Source organism: Trichomycterus rosablanca, chromosome 6 (assembly GCF_030014385.1).
Source record: "Trichomycterus rosablanca isolate fTriRos1 chromosome 6, fTriRos1.hap1, whole genome shotgun sequence".
NCBI classification, from domain to species: domain Eukaryota; kingdom Metazoa; phylum Chordata; class Actinopteri; order Siluriformes; family Trichomycteridae; genus Trichomycterus; species Trichomycterus rosablanca.
The window spans coordinates 1,079,586-1,102,205 of NC_085993.1; the positions used below are offsets into that span (position 1 = coordinate 1,079,586).

The 22,620-nt window shown below is 41.5% G+C and overlaps 1 protein-coding gene across 11 annotated transcripts in view; it reads left to right on the forward strand.

Moving 5' to 3' along the window:
• Window positions 1-22,534, forward strand: part of kif1aa (kinesin family member 1Aa) — an 80,919-nt gene extending 58,385 nt beyond the window's left edge. For 7 of the 11 annotated variants that reach the window (XM_062997215.1, XM_062997220.1, XM_062997217.1 and 4 more), the window contains 15 exons: window positions 2,474-2,540; window positions 2,700-2,784; window positions 2,874-2,979; window positions 3,516-3,542; window positions 5,299-5,413; window positions 6,302-6,435; window positions 7,733-7,794; window positions 9,646-9,791; window positions 9,877-10,080; window positions 12,892-12,963; window positions 13,246-13,370; window positions 13,610-13,753; window positions 15,104-15,296; window positions 15,751-15,869; window positions 17,249-22,534. In XM_062997215.1, coding sequence (XP_062853285.1) covers window positions 2,474-2,540; window positions 2,700-2,784; window positions 2,874-2,979; window positions 3,516-3,542; window positions 5,299-5,413; window positions 6,302-6,435; window positions 7,733-7,794; window positions 9,646-9,791; window positions 9,877-10,080; window positions 12,892-12,963; window positions 13,246-13,370; window positions 13,610-13,753; window positions 15,104-15,296; window positions 15,751-15,869; window positions 17,249-17,291 — 1,642 coding nt within the window. In that variant the 3' untranslated portion in view covers window positions 17,292-22,534. The remainder of the gene's footprint in view (window positions 1-2,473; window positions 2,541-2,699; window positions 2,785-2,873; window positions 2,980-3,515; window positions 3,543-5,298; window positions 5,414-6,301; window positions 6,436-7,732; window positions 7,795-9,645; window positions 9,792-9,876; window positions 10,081-12,891; window positions 12,964-13,245; window positions 13,371-13,609; window positions 13,754-15,103; window positions 15,297-15,750; window positions 15,870-17,248) is intronic. The other 4 variants (XM_062997218.1, XM_062997222.1, XM_062997223.1 and 1 more) reach the window with 1 other exon arrangement.
• Window positions 22,535-22,620: the final 86 nt, after the last annotated feature.

Here is a 22,620-nt window from a genome sequence, read left to right on the forward strand (position 1 = left end):
CTAGTCTAAATCTATTAATGGAGAGTGAGTTCTGGTTTAATGCTTTAGGACCCTGTATCAGATCTAGTCTAGATCTATTAACGGAGAGTGAGTTCTGGTTTAATGCTTTAGGACCCTGTATCAGATCTAGTCTAGATCTATTAATGGAGAGTGAGTTCTGTTCTAATGCTTTAGGACCCTGTATCAGATCTAGTCTAGATCTATTAACAGAGAGTGAGTTCTGGTTTAATGCTTTAGGACCCTGTATCAGATCTAGTCTAGATCTAATAACGGAGAGTGAGTTCTGTTCTAATGCTTTAGGACCCTGTATCAGATCTAGTCTAGATCTAATAACGGAGAGTGAGTTCTGGTTTAATGCTTTAGGACCCTGTATCAGATCTAGTCTAGATCTAATAACGGAGAGTGAGTTCTGGTTTAATGCTTTAGGACCCTGTATCAGATCTAGTCTAGATCTAATAACGGAGAGTGAGTTCTGTTCTAATGCTTTAGGACCCTGTATCAGATCTAGTCTAGATCTATTAACGGAGAGTGAGTTCTGGTTTAATGCTTTAGGACCCTGTATCAGATCTAGTCTAGATCTATTAATGGAGAGTGAGTTCTGGTTTAATGCTTTAGGACCCTGTATCAGATCTAGTCTAGATCTATTAACGGAGAGTGAGTTCTGGTTTAATGCTTTAGGACCCTGTATCAGATCTAGTCTAGATCTATTAATGGAGAGTGAGTTCTGGTTTAATGCTTTAGGACCCTGTATCAGATCTAGTCTAGATCTATTAATGGAGAGTGAGTTCTGGTTGAATGCTTTAGGACCCTGTATCAGATCTAGTCTAGATCTATTAACGGAGAGTGAGTTCTGGTTGAATGCTTTAGGACCCTGTATCAGATCTAGTCTAGATCTATTAATGGAGAGTGAGTTCTGGTTTAATGCTTTAGGACCCTGTATCAGATCTAGTCTAGATCTATTAATGGAGAGTGAGTTTTGGTTTAATGCTTTAGGACCCTGTATCAGATCTAGTCTAGATCTATTAATGGAGAGTGAGTTCTGGTTTAATGCTTTAGGACCCTGTATCAGATCTAGTCTAGATCTATTAATGGAGAGTGAGTTCTGTTCTAATGCTTTAGGACCCTGTATCAGATCTAGTCTAGATCTATTAATGGAGAGTGAGTTCTGGTTTAATGCTTTAGGACCCTGTATCAGATCTAGTCTAGATCTATTAATGGAGAGTGAGTTCTGGTTGAATGCTTTAGGACCCTGTATCAGATCTAGTCTAGATCTATTAACGGAGAGTGAGTTCTGGTTGAATGCTTTAGGACCCTGTATCAGATCTAGTCTAGATCTATTAATGGAGAGTGAGTTCTGGTTTAATGCTTTAGGACCCTGTATCAGATCTAGTCTAGATCTATTAATGGAGAGTGAGTTTTGGTTTAATGCTTTAGGACCCTGTATCAGATCTAGTCTAGATCTATTAATGGAGAGTGAGTTCTGGTTTAATGCTTTAGGACCCTGTATCAGATCTAGTCTAGATCTATTAATGGAGAGTGAGTTCTGTTCTTTCAGCTCCACAGTTCGACCCGTCCGTGCTTTACGACCCCGTATCAGATTTAGGAGAACAAACGAAATATAAAGTCGTAATATTATGGACGGTGGGTTTTTACTTGTCTCAGCTCAGACGCCACGACCTGAGAGTTCTGCTTCAACAAAAGAGACTCTGAGTTCGTCCGGTTCTTTATCCTAAATAATCACAGTTTTATATAAAGTGGTTCCAGCGTCCGTATATTAATGACACACTGATATTGACGTGCAGGAGATCGAGCTTCTTCATTAGTGACACTGATACGAGTCCTCGACGTCCCTCATTTTATCACCAGGAAGAGTAACGACCACAATATTTCCACTTTATCGTCCATTTTATTATTTTAATTTTATTCTCCAAATCATTTAAATTTTATTTTCCAAATAATTTTAATTTTATTCTTCAAATTATTTTAATTTTATTCTCCAAATTATCTCCACTATTTTTTTTCAAATCATTTTGACTTTATTCACCAAAATGAAACTTAAAAAAACACATATATATCTTTATAAATAATAATAAACATAATAATAATAATAATAATAATAATGAAAATAATAATAATAATATAATAAAAATAATGATAATAATAATAATAAAAATAATAACAATAAAAGTAATGATGATAATAATAATAGTAATAATAATATTAATAATAATAGTAATCATTATTATTATAATAATAAAAAATAAAATAATAATAATAATAATAGTAATAATAATAATAATAAAATAATACTAATATACAAATAATGATAATAATAATAATAATAATAATATAATAATAAAATAATAATAAGAATAATATTAAAACTAAAGTAATTGTGAAACACCCTTGTTATTATATACAGATGAATTAAAATAATATGATTAATAATATTTTGTATTTCTCTGTCTGACAGTTACATCCCGGCTGTAGTGGATCACAGAGGAGGAATGCCCTGTCATGGCACCTTCCTGTTACACCAGGTTTGTTTACTTATAAACATTCTGCGACTCTATAAGTCAGGGTTTGATATTGGAGGGTTTTTAAGCCTGATATGTAGCAGCTACATCTCTGGGACCTGCACTGAGGTGCACTGATACGTGCAAAATGTTATTTTAATGTATATTTCTATTGTGTTACAGGGAATCCAGAGGAGAGTGGCGGTGACTATAGTGCACGAGACAGGAGGAGATATTATGTGGTCGGAGATTCGAGAGCTGGTGGTCGGTGAGTCACTGTGATGATAAATAAAATAATTTAACAATAAAATTGTTTAAGTCGATTATTTAACATCGAGGCGTCCGTTCACGTTTCAGGTCGTATCAGGAACACGCCCGAGACCGACGAGACCATCGTAGATCCCAACATCCTGTCCCTTAACATCCTGTCCGCCAGATACGTCCAGCCCTCGCCTGATGACAGGTACGTTAGTGCTTCATTAAAAACACACATTATTTATTATAATTATTATTATTAAACCCTCTGAGGAATCTTCTCAGGTACAAAATCTGCGCTTTTATTGTGACGGATCGTTAAATAATAAACCGTAACGATAGTTCTCTGGTTCACCTCCTCACTGTCTGTATGATCGAGTGTTTATTCTCCATCCTCCTGCTCTCAACTCCTCATTTTAACTTAATTCTACACAATATTTCAACTTTATTCTACAAAATATTTCAACTTTATTCTACAAAATATTTCAATTTTATTCTACAAAATAAATTTTAATTTTATTCTACACAATATTTCAATTTTATTCTACAAAATATTTCAATTTTATTCTACAAAATATTTCAATTTTATTCTACAAAATATTTCAATTTTATTCTACAAAATATTTCAACTTTTTTCTACAGAATATTTCTTAATCTGCAACCTAATTAGTAATTAAAGGGGTTAAATGTGCTGTAAATGTGCTCAGGTTCTCTAACTAATTGCTGTTTTGTGTGTTTTTGCAGACAGTTTCTTGACTCTGACATGCCGAGGTATTTCACTCTTCTTTTACTTCCTCCTGTTCTCTTCATCTGTGTATTTTGCTTCCATTATTTTTAATATCTTGCTGCTCTTTAATGTTTCTTGTCTTTCTGTTCTTCGTCCTGTGTGAATGTCTGTGTGGGTGGATGTGCATCCTTGATGCGTGTTTGTGGGGCATCTGTAGGGCTGTTGGGTGGGTGCTTGGATGGCTTGGCTTTGGTGGGGCTGCGTTTGGTCCCTAAATCTTTTCAGGAGGTGGGGTAGAGATCGAACCTTTACCTGGTTTGATTATGTTACCTAGTTATTTAGTTATTGTACATCCGGCGTTGTGCATCTGGTTTATTTGGCGACACGAAATACAGAGCAGCCGAAAGAAAAAATACGTGTTAAATTGACCATTCTGGCTTCTATAACATGAGGAACACGTCTGAGGAGCTACAGAACGGAATGGTTATGGTGACATTACCCTACATATAGACGTTAGTATTCTTGTTCCTTTGGTGATGAGGACTGGATTTTGGTTGTTTTGCTCCTCACACGTATCGCTGCCGGGTTCCAGCTTGTGTAACTTTTTTATCCTTATTTTAATAACAGATCCGCCTAATGAAAAGCCATAAATATAAAATATAAACCTAAACGAGGCACTGTGGAAAACCGGCGTCATTTCCAGAAATGCACTCGGACACGGGGGATTAGTTGGAGCACACCTTCCGTTCTGGAAACACCAAACACCAAGAGTCCTGCAGTTTCTCCTCCAGCAGAGCCATTACCTCAGGACTCAGGGGCCCCGTGCACCAAGCTTTGGTCCTTCGGTCCTTAAATCTCAGCTGGACTGGTGATGGAAGTGGAGCCAGAGGGTTTGACAGGAATGTTTTCCTCACACGTGCAGCCAGGAGCGTGACGGAGAGGCTGGATGAATAAAAAGTTATATTGAGGAGGAGGAAGCACTATTATTTATATTCCTAAAACAGTTAATCAGAGTCATTACTAATCCTGGAGTCCAAGTCGAAGCCTAAGTGCTATTGTTCCCATTTGGACTCTTTGGGGTGTGTCTAAAAACACTTTTTGCTTTAGTCTACATTTAATATTAGAAAATTACTTTTGATACTTAAGTACATTAAAAATCAGATACTTTTAGACTTTTACTCAAGTAATATTTTAAAAGGTGACTTTTACTTCTATCAAAGTAAATTTCTGGTAAGATACTTGTACTTTTATTGAAGTATTCCCTTCAGGTACTTTATACACCACTGACGCTGGGAATAAGTTCAGAGGGAAGTGGGTATGTTTAACTTAAAGAAGTATAATCATCTTCCCGTTAGGATTATAAACCGGTGAGTGAAATCCTGACACTGTGGACGATAGATCATTAAACACTCAGATAAACAGGAGAGTCTGTGGCCCGGTGGTAAGTGCACCTACCAATGGCTTGGCTGTTTTGGCGACACTTCCCTCGGTCATTAGCCAATCGCGTCTGCGTAGACACCCAACCGGACGATAGCACTGCCGAGATTTGAACCCTGGAGCAGTAATAAGCCAGCGTACTTTAACTCTGCACCACCCGAGCGCCCTTGTGTTGATATTATGCAATGTTTAATAAATATAAGGACACAGAAGCATCATCAGTGGTGGTGGTACAACCAAACCTACCATGGCACGTTATCCATACATGTGGCATTATTTGTGTTTGGGCATTAGCTGCACCCTCCGCTTGCTTTGCTGTGCCTTGCTTTGCCACTCATCTCTCTACCTTGGTACCCTGTGCAGGACCTTCTATCGTTTCGAAGCCGCCTGGGATTCATCCATGCACAACTCGCTCCTGCTGAACCGAGTAACTCCGAGCGGAGAGAAGATCTACATGACGGTCTCGGCTTATCTGGAGGTAATTAAAAATCATGAACGTCACGTTCGCTTTCTGATTTAGCATGTTCTCTAACAGAGAGCTGAGCTGAGGTCATTTATTAATCCAGTTCCCTCCTTTACTGACCCTGAGAGACGTAAAAATGTGGAGTAAAAGTAAAATAAATGGTGTTTTTAATCACTGAAGTATAACTTTTACTAGGGCATGTTTATACTAAGGGCGGCACGGTGGCTCGGTGGGTAGCACTGTCGCCTCACAGCAAGAAGATCCTGGGTTCGATCCCCAGGTGGAGTGGTCCGGGTCCTTTCTGTGTGGAGTTTGCATGTTCTCCCCGTGTCTGCGTGGGTTTCCTCTGGGAGCTCCGGTTTCCTCCCACAGTCCAAAAACATGCAGTCAGGTTAACTGGTGACACTAAATTGTGTGTTTGTGTGTGTGTGTGGACTGGCACCCCGTCCAGGGTGCTACTGTGTGCCTTGCGCCCATTGAAAAGCTGGGATAGGCTCCAGCACCCCCCCCCCCACGACCCTAATTGGATAAGCAGTTAAGACAGTGAGTGAGTGAGTGAGTGTTTATACTGACAGCTTTCAAAGGAACACACTATGCTCTCAGTAATTCTCCACCACTCGTCAGCGCTGGGGTTCTAAACTCTCCGAGTGTGAATCTCAGCTTTGCTACCTGTCGACAGGCGCCCCCTAGCGGGCACGATCGGCCATGCAGGTAGTCTGCTGGGTGGGCGGGGTCTTCGAGGCTGTGTAAGGACCCTGGTTAGTAGCCCGAGGCACCTGTACAGAAGTGGAGGAACGTGGAGATCAGCGCGTGACTCTCCATGTGCGAGACCGACCTCACGCGTGCATGTGGTTTCATCTGTAGGGTGTCTTGATACTTTGGTCATTTTGTTTTTCACGCTAGATGGAGAACTGCACCCAGCCCGCCGTCATAACCAAAGACGTCTGCATGGTCTTCTACTCCCGGGACGCCAAGCTCTCAGCGTCTCAGTCCATCAGGAACCTGTTCAGCAGTGGAACCCTGAGACCGACCGAGGGGTATCGCATCTCACTTTTAATCTTTACATTACCTTCGTTACACATACATGACCAACGGTGGACACCGGTCTTAATTATTATTATTATTATTATTATTATTATTATTAATTACAGACATTCAGGACACGCCCATGTAATGCTAAGTTCACATCACACGACTTGATCTCTTGTTATCAGGAGTCTTTTAAATCATGGTTTAACGAAATGAGCTGCAAGTGTGTTTTACCGCTGTGCCACTCATATGTCATTTTATTTATTTATTTTCTTACTTATTTCTTTTTCTTTACGACTTTTTAACAATTAAAGAAAATCTTACACAAAACAGTTTTAATCTTCCTCACAGACTTAAAAATAAAAATATAAAATGTCCCAAAATATAAAGACAAGATAAAATAAGCAGACAGAAACATGATAATCATCTTATCATGTCATACAATGACACAAATGTCTTAAACATGGCATTAAAATCCAGATAAGTAAATAAAATAAAGTTTTTATTGATTTTATAACCTGTATTTTTCTTATATCCTTTAATACTTATAACATAATATATAAAATAATTATTTTATTTTACTTTTATATTATTTTATTTTATATTTTTTATATTTTATTATTTTATTTTACTTTCATATAATTTAATTTAAAAATGTTTATATTATATTTATTATATTATTTTACTTTTATATTATGTTATTTCTTTAAATATTGTATTTAATATTTTATTATTTTATATTTTTATATTATATTTCATATTATTTTATTTTACTTTTATGTTGTTATTTCTTTAAATATTGTATTTTATATTTTATTATTTTATTTTATTTTTCTTTTTTTTTCTTGTTTTAATCAAACCTGTATATTTTGTTTAGTTTATTTTACATAATTTATTTACTGATGTACATGCAAAAGGATTCGCCCCACTCTTAATTTCTTCTATTTTTGCTTATTGTTTACACTTAACTGTTTCCCCCGGCTGTCTGGGCATAATGGGCATAACCCGTTATCAGAAAATGTGAAACATCTCTGACCGTCTTTTTGAGAGGTGGTCCTAATGTTTTGGCTCACCAGTGTAAAGTTGATTATACATTTGTGACGTGCCCGAACATTTGGGGGCTCAGTGCTTTTCCCCACAAATTTGTTTATTGAAATGGGCACCAAATATAATGGAAAGCCTTGTAAACAATGTAAACACTGATAAAGCTGCACGCTCAGGTGTCCAAATACTTTCGGCTTTAATAAGTGATTCCTAGGCACTTGATAAAATGCAGTTTTGTTTTTATGTCTTATTCTCATCCAGAAACCGAGTCACCGGAGTTTATGAGCTCAGTCTGTGTCACCTGGCAGACACCGGCAGCCCAGGTAAACCACCCGCCTGCCACGCCTCTTCAGACGCGTTTACCTTATTTACATTTACATCCGAGACATTTAGTGAACAATTGTATCCAAAGCACCTTGCAATCATGACTGAATTGAATTTAAGCAACTGAGGGTTTAGGGCCTTGCTCAGGGGCCCAATAGTGGCAACTTGGCAGTAGTGGGGTTTGAACCGGCAACCTTTTGGTTACTAGACCAGTACCTTAACTTCTGAGCTACATTATTTCATTATTACATTATATTTATAAAAAAGAGTCTTTTATAGAACTATTTCTAAAAGCAAGCGGCCTCACAGAGAAGCGGCCTCACGAGAAGGTTCTGGGTTCGATTTCCCATCATCCTTTCTGTGTGGAGTTTGCATGTTCTCCCCGTGTCTGTGTGGGCTTCCTCCGGGCGCTCCAGTTTCCTCCGACAGTCCAAAGACGTGCAGTCAAGTGTGTGTGTGCCCTGTGTTGGACTGGCGACCAGTCTGGGGTGTTTCCTGCCTTTCCTCCCAATCTACAGGTATAGTCCCCACTGAGACCCTGACCAGGATAAAGCAGTGGTAAAACAGACAATGAATGAATGAATGCCACCTTTTAAAGTTGGCATCAAAAGGTTATGCGCCAGGGGCGTTTTTCTTGTGCAACATCCTCCAAGCAGTATGGGTTCTCTTCCTGACCTTGAAACGACCCCACCCCCTTCCCGTTCCATGTTCTGCCACGCCCCCCCCCATCCCTATTTTTATAGGCACAGAGAAGTCATCAGTCATGCGTTCTAAACAAACGTGTGTTTTCGGATCGTTTAAACCAGCGATTCTCAACTGGTGGGTCGCGACCCAAAAGTGGGTCACGGACACGTTCTGGGCGGGTCGCAGACAGCTTGTAAAAAATAAATACATTTTAAATACATACAAAAATTTTTTTTTTAATAATTAATGCTCATCTGATTTTGTACTCGTCTTTTATCTGGAAAAAAAAGAGACAGAGAGAGGCACGCATCAGACGCGCACAGCATTCTCGTTGCCATGGTAACCACCATTCGTTTGCCGGTTACCCTTCTCTTTAAATTTGTGATGATGTTCGGAGGCAAGATGGCGAAACGTAAATATAACCCGGAGTATTTGAAATGTGGATTTTCGTTCATTGAGGACAAACACGGACAGAAACCCCAGTGTGTTATTTGTAATGAGGTGCTGGCACATGAGAGCATGAAACCATCCAAACTAATGCGACATTTACAAACGAAACATCCCGCATGTAAAGACAAGCCGGTGGAGTTTTTTCAAAGACGACTTCATGAGCTGAAGGTATCACAGAAGTGTCTGACAGCATCTTGCTCCAAACAAGAACATGCGCTCCGGGCGTCTTACCTATCTTTGTGAAAGTGGCTTTTCTACCTTGGTCCAGCTCAAGTCAAAGCAGAGAAACAGGTTGAACACTGAGCATGATCTGAGAGTAACTCTGTCTACTGTCACCCCAGACTTTGAAACTCTGATCAGAAGTAAAGTACATGCCCAACTGTCTCACTGACTTCCACAAAAGACAGGTTAGGTGAAAGCATCTTGTTTTGTAGCCTTATTTATTTTATGCAGTTTTGATATTTAAATTTATTGTAGTAACTTTTATACATGCAGTTGGCATGGTCCTCCTCAGTTTCTTTAAAAAATTGCTCTTAAATTCACTTTGCATGCATATCTATGTTTAAATGTGTTTTTGAAGGCTATTTTTCAAAAATAAATTTGTTTGGTTTGTATTCTATAAAAGTGGGTCGCGACTTAATGACCATGAGAAAATGTGGGTCCCGGGCTGAGACCAGTTGAGAACCCCTGGTTTAAACGATTGTGTGGTTTGGCAGGGATGCAGAGGCGGCGCCGGCGGGTGTTGGACACGTCAGTGGCGTACGTCCGAGGGGAGGAGAACCTGGCTGGGTGGAGGCCCCGCAGTGACAGCCTCATCCTGGACCACCAGTGGGAGCTGGAGAAGCTCAGCCTCCTGCAGGAGGTACGAGATACCACCTCACGCCAACCTGGATTAAAGCGGAACCCGACGTTTTAAAAACTCTGTGTCCTCCTCGTTCCGTTTTTAGGTGGAGAAGACGAGGCACTACCTCCTCCTGAAGGAGAAGCTGGAGTCCACCCGGCTTCTGGGCCAGGAGGCGCTGCTGTCCTGTGGGAGTGAAGATCCGGCCGAGTCCTCCTCACCCTCTAGATACCCGGGGCAGGGCTACGACCCCGACGCCGACCCCGGTAACGAAATCACCAACGAGAGGCAGCGCAAGCTCGCCGCCAAGGTAAATAACTGAGTGTTAATACATGTATTCATTATTCCTCTTAGTTTAGTCATATCCAATTCCCCAATGACATTTCACCTCCTGCGACTGATTAGGGTCGTAATTAACACTCCCCCTCCACGTGTGCAGTACCGATCGCTTCTTTTCACCTGCACCAGGCGTGATCATACGGAGATCCGAATCATGCACAGATTTTATTATCCCCCGTCTCTGTGCAGCACCACAAATCAGCCAACAGAGGGCGTAACTGCAGCAGTTATAATGAACCCCTACGACCCTCCCTCCCTCAGACCAGTCAATCGTTGTCCATGTAGGGGCCCGACCGGCTGATAGCAGAGCTGATATTCGAACTCGCAAGTGTGTTTTACCACTGTGCCACTCAAACACCACCTGACTTTTATTTATTTATTTATTTTCTCACTTATTTCTCTTTCTTTAGGCTTTTTAAACCTCAAAAGAAACACAAGATCAGTTTTACCCTCACAGCTTTAAAAATAAACATAAAAAATGTCCCCAAAATATAAAGACAAGGTAAAATAAGCAAACAGAAACATGATACATATCTTGCCATAAAATGACACAACATGGCACGTTTTAAACATGGCATTAAAATCCAGATGAATAAATAAAGTTTTTATTGATTTCATAACCTGTATTTTTCTTATATCCTGTAATTCTTATAATATAATATAAAATATAATTATTTTATTTTAATTCTATATTATTTTATTTTACATTGTTTATATTATTTTACTTTCATATTACTTTATTTTTTTAAATATTATACTTTATATTTTACTGTCATATTATTTTGTTTTATATTTTTATATTATATTTTATATTATAATATATATATAATATTTATTTATCATATTTATTTAACTTTTATATTATTTTATTTCTTTAAATATTATATTTTATTATTTTATTTTACTTTCATATTATTATTATTTTTTTATTATTGTATTTTATAATTGTATTTTATTTTTATTTTTTAAATTGTTTTAATCAAACCCATATTTTTTGTTCTGTTGATTTTATTTACTTTATTTACTTACTCTATAAGCAAAAGAAGTAAACTTGATACTATTAAAGTACACAAGGCACTATTTTATTTTCAGAATAAAAATGTATTTTTATTCTAATTTATATATATATATACAGTGTATCACAAAAGTGAGTACACCCCTCACATTTCTGCAAATATTTCATTATATCTTTTCATGGGACAACACTATAGAAATAAAACTTGGATATAACTTAGAGTAGTCAGTGTACAACTTGTATAGCAGTGTAGATTTACTGTGTTCTGAAAATAACTCAACACACAGCCATTAATGTCTAAAAAGCTGGCAACATAAGTGAGTACACCCCACAGTGAACATGTCCAAATTGTGCCCAAATGTGTCGTTGTCCCTCCCTGGTGTCATGTGTCAAGGTCCCATGTGTAAATGGGGAGCAGGGCTGTTAAATTTGGTGTTTTGGGTACAATTCTCTCATACTGGCCACTGGATATTCAACATGGCACCTCATGGCAAAGAACTCTCTGAGGATGTGAGAAACAGAATTGTTGCTCTCCACAAAGATGGCCTGGGCTATAAGAAGATTGCTAACACCCTGAAACTGAGCTACAGCATGGTGGCCAAGGTCATACAGCGGTTTTCCAGGACAGGTTCCACTCGGAACAGGCTTCGCCAGGGTCGACCAAAGAAGTTGAGTCCACGTGTTCGGCGTCATATCCAGAGGTTGGCTTTAAAAAATAGACACATGAGTGCTGCCAGCATTGCTGCAGAGGTTGACGACGTGGGAGGTCAGCCTGTCAGTGCTCAGACCATACGCCGCACACTGCATCAACTCGGTCTGCATGGTCGTCATCCCAGAAGGAAGCTGACGCACAAGAAAGCCCGCAAACAGTTTGCTGAAAACAAGCAGTCCAAGAACATGGATTACTGGAATGCCCTGTGGTCTGACGAGACCAAGATAAACTTGTTTGGCTCAGATGGTGTCCAGCATGTGTGGCGGCGCCCTGGTGAGAAGTACCAAGACAACTGTATCTTGCCTACAGTCAAGCATGGTGGTGGTAGCATCATGGTCTTGGGCTGCATGAGTGTTGCTGGCACTGGGGAGCTTCAGTTCATTGAGGGAAACATGAATTCCAACATGTACTGTGACATTCTGAAACAGAGCATGATCTCCTCCCTTCGAAAACTGGGCCTCATGGCAGTTTTCCAACAGGATAACGACCCCAAACACAACCTCCAAGATGACAACTGCCTTGCTGAGGAAGCTGAAGGTAAAGGTGATGGACTAAACCCAATTGAGCACCTGTGGCGCATCCTCAAGTGGAAGGTGGAGGAGTTCAAGGTGTCTAACATCCACCAGCTCCGTGATGTCATCATGGAGGAGTGGAAGAGGATTCCAGTAGCAACCTGTGCAGCTCTGGTGAATTCCATGCCCAGGAGGGTTAAGGCAGTGCTGGATAATAATGGTGGTCACACAAAATATTGACACTTTGGGCACCATTTGGACATGTTCACTGTGGGGTGTACTCACTTCTGTGTCCAGCCATTTAGACATTAATGGCTGTGTGTTGAGTTATTTTCAGAAGACAGTAAATCTACACTGCTATACAAGCTGTACACTGACTACTCTAAGTTATATCCAAGTTTCATGTCTATAGTGTTGTCCCATGAAAAGATATAATAAAATATTTGCAGAAATGTGAGGGGTGTACTCACTTTTGTGATACACTGTATATATAGCCACATATAAGGATTTTATTATTTAAACTCTTTGCATGTTTTCTTTCAGTGTTTGCGTCTGCTCACACACACCTTCAACAGAGAGTACAGCCACGTGTGTGTGAGCGCCAGCGAGAGCAAGGTAAGCTGACCGGACGGCAGGTCAGGGGGTCCTTATAGCCGGTCACTATTTTTAAATGTAACAAATAACCTAAACTAATGAATTATATCATGCTGAGAAGTTTATTTATTCATTTATTAAAATACTGTATTAGATCATGTGTAATTTTATCTACCTTTTTTCAAAAATGTCCATTGGCGCCCCCTGTGGGTTCTAAGCGGAAGGACATCGTTTGTACACTTTAAATTAATACGTGTTATCTGTGTGTGTGTGTGTGTGTGTGTGTGTGTGTGTGTGTTTTAGCTGAGTGAAATGTCAGTGACTCTGATGAGAGATTCCACCTCCATCTCGGAGCTCAAAACACTCACGCCGTCCACGACCTGTCCGTCGCTGGTGGAGGGAAGATACAGCACCGGCGCTCAGCTCAGGTCAGCCGCACTCAGCATTTCACACTTGTGAGCTGAAGTTGAATAATTCTCTTTTTAGGTCCTTAAGACGTTCCTGTTGTTATTCTTGTGTCTATCACATGCAATGAAGCCAGCCCTATTTATACGGGCACAGAGAATTCCCCCAGCATAAAGCACACCACAAATTGCAAAATCTTCAGCTTGTGAATGCAGCATTGTTGTGAAAACGTTTTAAAATGTGAATCCGAACCCTCATGCAGACCTCCGGCACCTCGTTCCCGTACCGTGAGCCCTAGTCGCGACTCGACGCCCGACGGAGAGGGCAAGAATCCCCACAGCATCACTCAAGAGTCCAAACTGAGGACCCGCATCTTCGTCTGCGACATCCAAGAGATCCGGATCAGGTCAGTATGTGGACGCTTGGAATCTGAGTTGAGTCCATCCCTAAAGTGTTGAGTTGGGTTTAGTTTTCACCAGGGCTCGTATCCTTATTGATCTTGGTGAAAGCACTGACATGGTTGATAAACAAGCAGACAGACAGGTGGACAGAAAGACAGACAGAGACACAGACAGACACAGACACAGACAGACACAGACAGGCACAGGCACAGACACACACAAGCACAGACACACACAAGCACAGACACACACAAGCACTGACACTGACAGACACAGACAGACAGGCACAGACAGACACTGACACAGGCAATGACACTACAAGACACTGACAGACAGACAGTCAGACAGAGACAGGCACTGACAGACTCAAACAGGCACTGACAGACACACAGGCACTGAGACACAGACAGACTCACAGACAGACATACACTGACTCAGGCACTGACACTGACAGACACAAACACTGATGCTGACACACTGATTGACACTGAAACACAGACAGTCAGACACTGACAGACACTTACAGACATGGACACAGACAGACAGACACTGACACACTGACAGACACAGGCATTGACTGACAGGCACACACTGACACAGGCACTGACAGACATAGACAAATACTGACAGACACTGATGATGACACAAACAGACACAGGCACTGACAGACAATGACAGACACAGGCACTGACAGACACAGACAGACACAGGCACTGACAGACACAGACACACACTGACAGGCACTGACAGACATAGACAGTCAGACACTGACAGACACTGACAATGACACACACTGATAGACACTTACAGACAGACACAGACAGTCAGAACTGACAGAAACTTACAGACACTGACAGACAGACATAGACAGACACACAAAGACACAGACAGACACTGACAGACAGACACAGATAGTCAGACACTGACAGGCACAGACAGACACAGGCACTGACAGACATAGACAGTCAGACACTGACAGACACAGACAGACACAGGCACTGACAGACATAGACAGTCAGACACTGACAGACACTGAAAGACACAGACAGACACTGACGCTGACACACACTCACACCGACAGACACAGACAGACACTGACAGACAGACACTCACAGACAGTCAGACAGAAACAGGCACTGACAGACACGTGGAAGCGTTTGCACACTACTTTGGTGTGTGTCTGTGGGGATTTGTGCCCATTGTTTAGTCAATAGAGTCAGTGAAGAATTAAATTCGATCATTACAGGGTGTCCACATACTATTGGCAATACAGTGTGTATATACGTTCACGTTATACGTTTTGTTGTGTGTGTGTGTGTGACTGTTTTATTAACGGTTTATTATGTTATTTACAGCCCCATCGTGTCGAAGAAAGGCTACCTGCACTTCCTGGAGCCGCACGCTAACGGGTGGGTGAGGCGCTACGTGGTGGTGCGCCGGCCGTACGTCTACATCTACAACTCGGACCGGGACACGGTGGAGCGAGCCATCCTCAACCTCTCCTCCGCCCAGGTGGAGTACAGCGAGGACCAGCAGGCCATGCTCAAGGTCAGAAACTTTCGCTGTTGCCACGGTGGTCTCGGTACGGTTTTTACGCCAGATGCCCTTCCTATCCGGGCTTGTGACCTGCACTGAGAGCACTGACAAGTGCACCTACCCCCCCTTTTCTCGGACATTAGCCCGTCATGTCTGTGCAGACGCCCGACTGGCCGATAGCACCGCTGAGATTCGAACCCTGATCCCCAGCTTTTCCTATCTACCTTATTATGGTGGTGCAGAGGGTGCCGCTGCCACTTCACAGCAAGAAAGGCCTGGGTTCGATTTCCCAGGGTAATTTCTGTGTGAGGTTTGCATGTTCTCCCTGTGCCGGTAAGATCAGGCACTGATGCCGGAATATCACCTGGCAGTCCGAGTTGATTCCATCCCTAAAGTGTTGAGTCTTAATTTAATTATTAATGTAAATAATTAAACGTACGTTATTATTTCCTCTGAACTGTTCCAGACCCCCTACACGTTTGCCGTGTGCACCGAGCATCGTGGGATCCTGCTGCAGGCCGGTAACGATAAAGAGATGCACGACTGGCTGTACGCGTTTAACCCCCTCCTCGCTGGATCCATCAGGTACGCCCGTCAAACCCAAAATAACCGGAGAGGACAGGCGTTCCTTAAACAGCGTGTCTAAACTACAGTTTAGGGTTATCACAGAATCCTGCGATGCTAAACTAGTTTAAAACTTATAAATAATACAATTACAATTAAGTTTAAAAATAAATAAAAGTTTTATTAAGACGTGATTTATACAAAATTGAATTACACTATTAAGTAACAATACATCTACTGTAGTATCTATCTGTCACCTAATAAAAAGCTTTTTGTATTTATTATTATTGTTTATTCTCTTTATGTTGGTTTCAAAGCAGCGGCATCTGAGGAATGAAATAAGAAATTCAGACAGACAGACAGACAGACAGACAGACAGACAGACAGACAGACAGACAGACAGACAGACTGACTGACTGACTGACCGATAGATAGATAGACAGACACTCAGGTACAGACATACTGACACAGACAGATAGACGGACAGATAGACAGACAGAAAGAACAATTCAGGCAGATACAGAAAAGCAGACACAAACAGACAAACAGATGAACAGAAAGACAGAGACAGACTGGCAGATACGGAGAGGCAGACAGACACAGACAAACAGATGAACAGAAAGACAGACACAAAAAGATAGACAGACACAGACAGACACAGAGATAGACAGGTACAGATAGACAGATGGGTACAAAAAACAGACACAGACAGACAGACAGACAGACAGATGAACAGAAAGACAGAGAAAGACAGAGAGACACAGACAGACAAACAGACAGACAAATACAGACACAGACAGACAGATACAGACACTGATAGGCAGACAGACAGACGGGTACAAAAAACAGACAGGCAAACAAATACATTATATTATTTATTACATATTATTTATTATATTTTATTATATTATTTATTACATATTATTTATTATATTTTATTATATTATTTATTACATATTATTTATTATTTTAAAATATATTATTATATTATTTATTACATATTATTTATTATATTTAAATATATTATTATGTTATTTATTTACATATAATTTAATATAATTTATTATATTGTTATATTATTTATTACATATTATTTATTACATATTATTTATTATAGTATATTATATTATTTATTTACGTTATTTTATATAATTAATTATTTATTTAGTACATATTATTTATTATATTTAAATATATTATTATATTATTTATTACATATTATTTAGGATTTAGTGTTCTGTCCCTGAGATTCAGAATAATTTTATAAAAAATAGAAAAAAAAGTAAATAATTATTTTCTGACGCGTTTTGGTGTCTCATCCTCGTCCTTGTAGCTGTAGGTTCTAACACATGTACAGATTCTTATAATCTATTAAATCTGGATGTTGTTTCTCTCTGCAGGTCTAAGCTGTCGAGGAGGAGAACGACACACATGAGGCCTTGAGACGACGAACACGAACCATCAAGTTCACAAAAACTAAAGACTTTATTTATTCTGTTGTAAATAGATCCCCGGTCTCTGAATCTCGTCACACTCCTGCGTACCTAACGACCTAGCCGCACTCGCCCTGTCTGGCACGGATGACCTTCACTCCTCATGCTGTGTGGGGGCTACGTGACCCATAAAGATGTTAAACTATCACGTCATTAGGTTCTCATTTGTAGGGTAAAAATGCACCGCTGAGATTCGAACCCTGGATCCACGGATCTCAGCAGTATTAGTACCATACCATACCCCCCCCCCCCACACACACACACACGCCGTATATAAATACAAACAAGGGCAAAGAAATGTGACACACATACGACACCGACTTCAGGAGCTCATAACTCATATCAGCTTCTTCATATCTGATAGTTTGGAGGGTTTGGATCGTATCATAACCCACTGTAATATTTTTAGAATGCACTTCTACTCACTTGATGATCTTATCACAGGTGGATGAACTTTACAGCCCGGTTAGCTATTTATTTAATAAGGATTTATCTCTTTACATTGTATATTTGTTGATTATTTTGAAGTCTCGTGCAATCGTTAGCATACGGCACTTTTTGGTTTCGTTACGCCTCGTGCTGCTCTTCCTGTCTGAGCCACAGAACGTTTTTGGGGGTGTTTTTTGGGGAGGGGGATAGTTGACGTCGGAGGCGACGCCGTGACGGCTGCTGCTGAATCGTTTATTATATCGCTCTGAGGTGTTCTGAGGTGTTCGGGTCTGTCCCAAATTGTGCGTCGCATTTCGACTACGACAGGGTGGAACAGTCGTGCTCTGTTGGTGTAATTATTCAAGTGCTTATAGGATAAAAATCGAATAATCGAGGGTAGATGGGACGCCTTTATTTATTTATCATATATACTGTACGTCTACACACGTGCTGCACAATGAGAAGCTTTTCTACATATCACGGCTTGTTTGGCGCCCCTGGATCTGAGAGGGTTTAGGGCTTTGCTTAAGGGCAGAGCCGGGATTCGGACCCACAACCTTCCACTTGGTACCCACAGCTGTACCCACTAGTGCAGGGTGTTTCAAACTTTTTTTTAAGCGACCTAGCCAACACAAACAATGCATCTTACTCTTGTGGATTACAAGATGTAGCATAAAGCCTCCACAAGGGGGTGCTCGTGTACACGTTTATTTAATTATTATTATTTTTTCCTATCGATTTCTGCATTTTCTCCCATTTTCTCCCAATTTATTATCTGGTGGGTCCCTGATTGCAGTCGATGTGGGTATATTGCTGCTCACGCCTCCTCCGACCCGCATGCAACCCTTTTCCACCTACGCACTCTGCTAATCAGGGTCCTTACACAGCGTTTGAAGACCCCGTCCACATAGTCCGGTCATCCCGCCCTAGCAGAAACGTATCTGCTGCAGGCACTGCCGATTGTGCCCGCTAGATGGCGCCCAGGCGACCGGTTACAACGACCCGAGGAGTTTAGAATCTCAGCGATGGTTTGCTAGGCTCCCACCGTCCCTACAACTAAAACCTACAACCTACACACTAAGGCAAGGACTAGTTCAGGTAAAATACTAGTAATTCTAATAGCGGAACACCGACTGATCGATCAGCGCCCAGCCGTACAAACACACACGCTTTCATGTTTTGACTGAGCGGGCACAAATTCCCATACACAGACTGTAAAGATCGCACGGGCGTCGCTCTGTTTTAATATTGTTTGTTTATTAAATAAGCTGACATTCAGGTGTCCGAATACTTTTGGCTCTATAGTGTAGCTGTATCGAGAGCTAGATAGAGAAGATCCCTGATGGCCTGTGTGCATCAAGGCACTTTGGGATAATGGGAGCCTAGTGGGTAGAGCGTTGGACTGTCAATCTTAAGACTGTGGGTTCAAACCCCGGCTCGGCCATGCAGCCACTGTCGGGTCCTTGAGCGAGGCCCTTGACCCTCTCGGCTGACCCTGGGCTCTGACCCCAGCTTCCAATCAAGCCGCTATACTGTACATGGAAAAGGAATTTTGCTGTACTGCACACGTGTGTAGACATAAATATTACAAATTCTATTATTCATCAGTGCAGCACCTCACCCTCGTTCCTGGGGTGTCTTCAGCTCCTTCACAAGCCCCAAATTTAGGGTTTGGAGTGTTTAGAGTCTAGGAAATGGCTCATGTGTTGCCTCTGGGATGTTTTAGGTCCCTGGGTTGAAAGAAAGCTAAAAAAATCTGAATCTCAAAGAAAAATAATAATAATATTAATTAAATATACCTGTACACGGACGGGGCGGCACGGTGGCTCAGTGGGTAGCACCGTCGCCTCACAGCAAGAAGGTCCTGAGTTCGATCCCCAGGCGTGGTGGTCTGGGTCCTTTCTGTGCGGAGTTTGCATGTTCTCCCCATGTCTGTGTGGGTTTCCTCCAAAAACAAACAGTCCAAAAACATGCAGTCAGGTTACTTGGATACACTGAATTGCCCTATAGGTGAATGTGTGTGACCCTGCGATGGACTGGCATCCCATCCAGGGTGTTACTGTGTGCCTTGCGCCCATTGAAAAGCTGGGATAGGCTCCAGCACCCCACCACGACCCTAACTGGATAAGCGGATAAGAAAATGAATGGATGGATGTACGCGGACGCCCCCTTGTGGAGGCTTTATGTTACAGCTTGTAAACCACAGAGAGAGAAAGATGTATTGTTTGTGTTGCCTGGGTCGCTTAAGAAAACCCTCCTTTAGGTCACATGTAAATAACTCTGAATAAACCTAGATGTGCTATTTGGGACGGAGCCGGATGTAAACAGACAGGCTCAGTTTTTAAGCCCTGAAGGACGAGGTGTGGAATGTTTTCCTGTTTGCTGCTTTAATATTTATTATTTAATATTACCTGAACCGTATCGACCTGTAGACCCGACTTGTCATATCCTGGTATGTGATGCACTGTGGGACGTTTCTCCTCCCTCGTACGCCGCGGCGTGTGACGTCGGCACTTAGACTGCGTGAACTGTGAGTTTAGGATTCGTGGAATGTATTTCTGTAACGACCCCCTCGGGTTTGATGCACTGTGACCGCCGGCTTGATGTTTGACCGGTCGTTGACTGTTTGGGGTGAAGTTCAGTACCCACGCTGCACTGGGTGGCTCGCTGGTCATACTCGACCGGTCTGGTTCATTTTTAAGATGAGTGTTTGCAGTTTGTTTTCGTGACCTTTGGCCGAGGCTGTGGACCGTTTGTTAGTGGACACGTGCACGACCGAGGCCACAGACCTACTGAGCATGCTCAGCACATCCTTGCCACCCTGGAAAATCATGCATTATTGTACAACAGATAAAACAGCATTAACAGCAACTGTTTGAATTGGAATCTCAGCTCTGCTACCAGTCAGCTGAACAGCAGACAAAATCAGCCGCTAGTCTGCTGGGTGGGAAAAGACGGGACTAAAAAGGAGGGGCGGGGTCTTCGAGGCTGTGTATAGAAGTGGAGGAACGTGGAGATCAGCCCGTGACCTCACGCGCCGATCAACTGAAGTACAGGCGAATAAGAAGGGGTCGATGGAGCGCTCACGCGTCAGAGGGAGGGCATGTCAGGAGAATATACCCTCCTCGTACGTCATCGGGGTCTCCAGCAGAGGAAGAGGAACTGGCTATGACTAAACTGAAGGAAAACGAAGGAAGAAAATAGTAAAAATAAATAAATAAATGTTTAGCATCGTGCTCTGGACCAGCTATTTACAACTACGCTGGATTATATTTTTATTGATCTTAATAACAGAAATATCATGAAACTACTGGTAAACCCAAAAACACGAACAATTTTAAAACATCGGAACTAGCATCACATTACACGTATCACAAACTGTAAAAATGGAACCTGAAAAAATCACCTTCATTTAAAGATTTAACGTTCACGGTGGGATTTGTAACAGTAGGTGCTGCACAGCAACACGGGTCTTAGGGACCTAGGTTCAGTCCGCTTACACGAGGTGGCACCGGACCCACCCCCGACAAATTTATGTACTAACTGCTACCAGACGATAAAATTTGAGTTCCGTCTGAATGCATTCAGAGCACTGTGGTGGACTTCACAGCAAGAAGCACCCGGGTTCGATTCCCCAGCCGGACACCCAAGGTTCTTTCTGTGTGGAGTCCAGAGACGCACAGTTAGAACTATATGAGCGGCCCTGACCAGGATAAAGTCGTGCAAAACAAACAAACAATACAATAATAAATTGGTTCTAGGTTCAATCCGCTTACATGAGCGTTTCAGTGTGGTGCAGGACCCACCGCAACCCTAATCAGGGTGAAGCAGTGGGTGAAAATAAATGGATCCAGTGTCTGGATTTTACCGTAGTGGACGTTTATGCTACGTGCAAGTAATTACTTACTAAAACTGGCTTCTAATAATCATACTAGACAATAAAATGAGTTCCGTCTGAATGCATTCAGAGCACTGTGGTGGACTGGGTAGCGGCGCTTCACAGCAGGAAGTCCCCGGGTTTGATTCCCCGGCCGGGCACCCAAGGTACTTTCTGTTTGGAGTCCAGAGACATACAGTCAGGACTAAATGAGTAACCAGGATAAAGGATAAATGCATTCAGAACACTGTGGTGGACTGGGTAGCGGCACCTCAAAACAGGAACTCTCAGGGTTCGATCCCTTTCTGGTTGAAGTCCAAAGACGTGCAGTCAGAACTATATGAGCGACCCTGACCAGGATAAAGTCGTGCGAAACAAACGAACAGTTAATAAAATAAATAAATAAATAAATAAATGAATCTGTTCTAGCTAAACAGCACAAGCTGCATTTTCCGAGTTATCAGGATGAGCTGGAATCGAATCACTTGAGCATGAACCAGATCTTCTTCTTGTTATAATTATTATTATTTTATGTGTAACAAAAGAAATGAAAATAAAAGCGCAGTAAATGTGTGGTTGAGATGTTTGCACGTCCTGAAGCCCTGACAGAACTTTCAGCGTCCTGGTGGAGGAGAAGAACGATGGATCCGCTCGTCGTCGTTCGTCCGTGTGCTTCCCTCTTCATCTCGCTTCACTTGCCTGATTTTTCTACGCTGGTGGCTTATTTTGCTCTGTAACACATGATTGCTGTGAATATTGTAGCGTGCGGCTGTTACCCGGCGGTTGTTTAATGTTTTTATTTTTCGAGTGTTGGAGTCCAATTTTTGCAAAGCAAAGATCTAAACGTCTGATCAAAAATAAATGTGGAACTTATGCAACGTCAGAAAGCTTCAGTGTGTTTCTGTTTTAATTATGAGACTTTTGGAAATAATGTAGATGTGATTCAACAGAACATGATACTACAGGAGGGTGG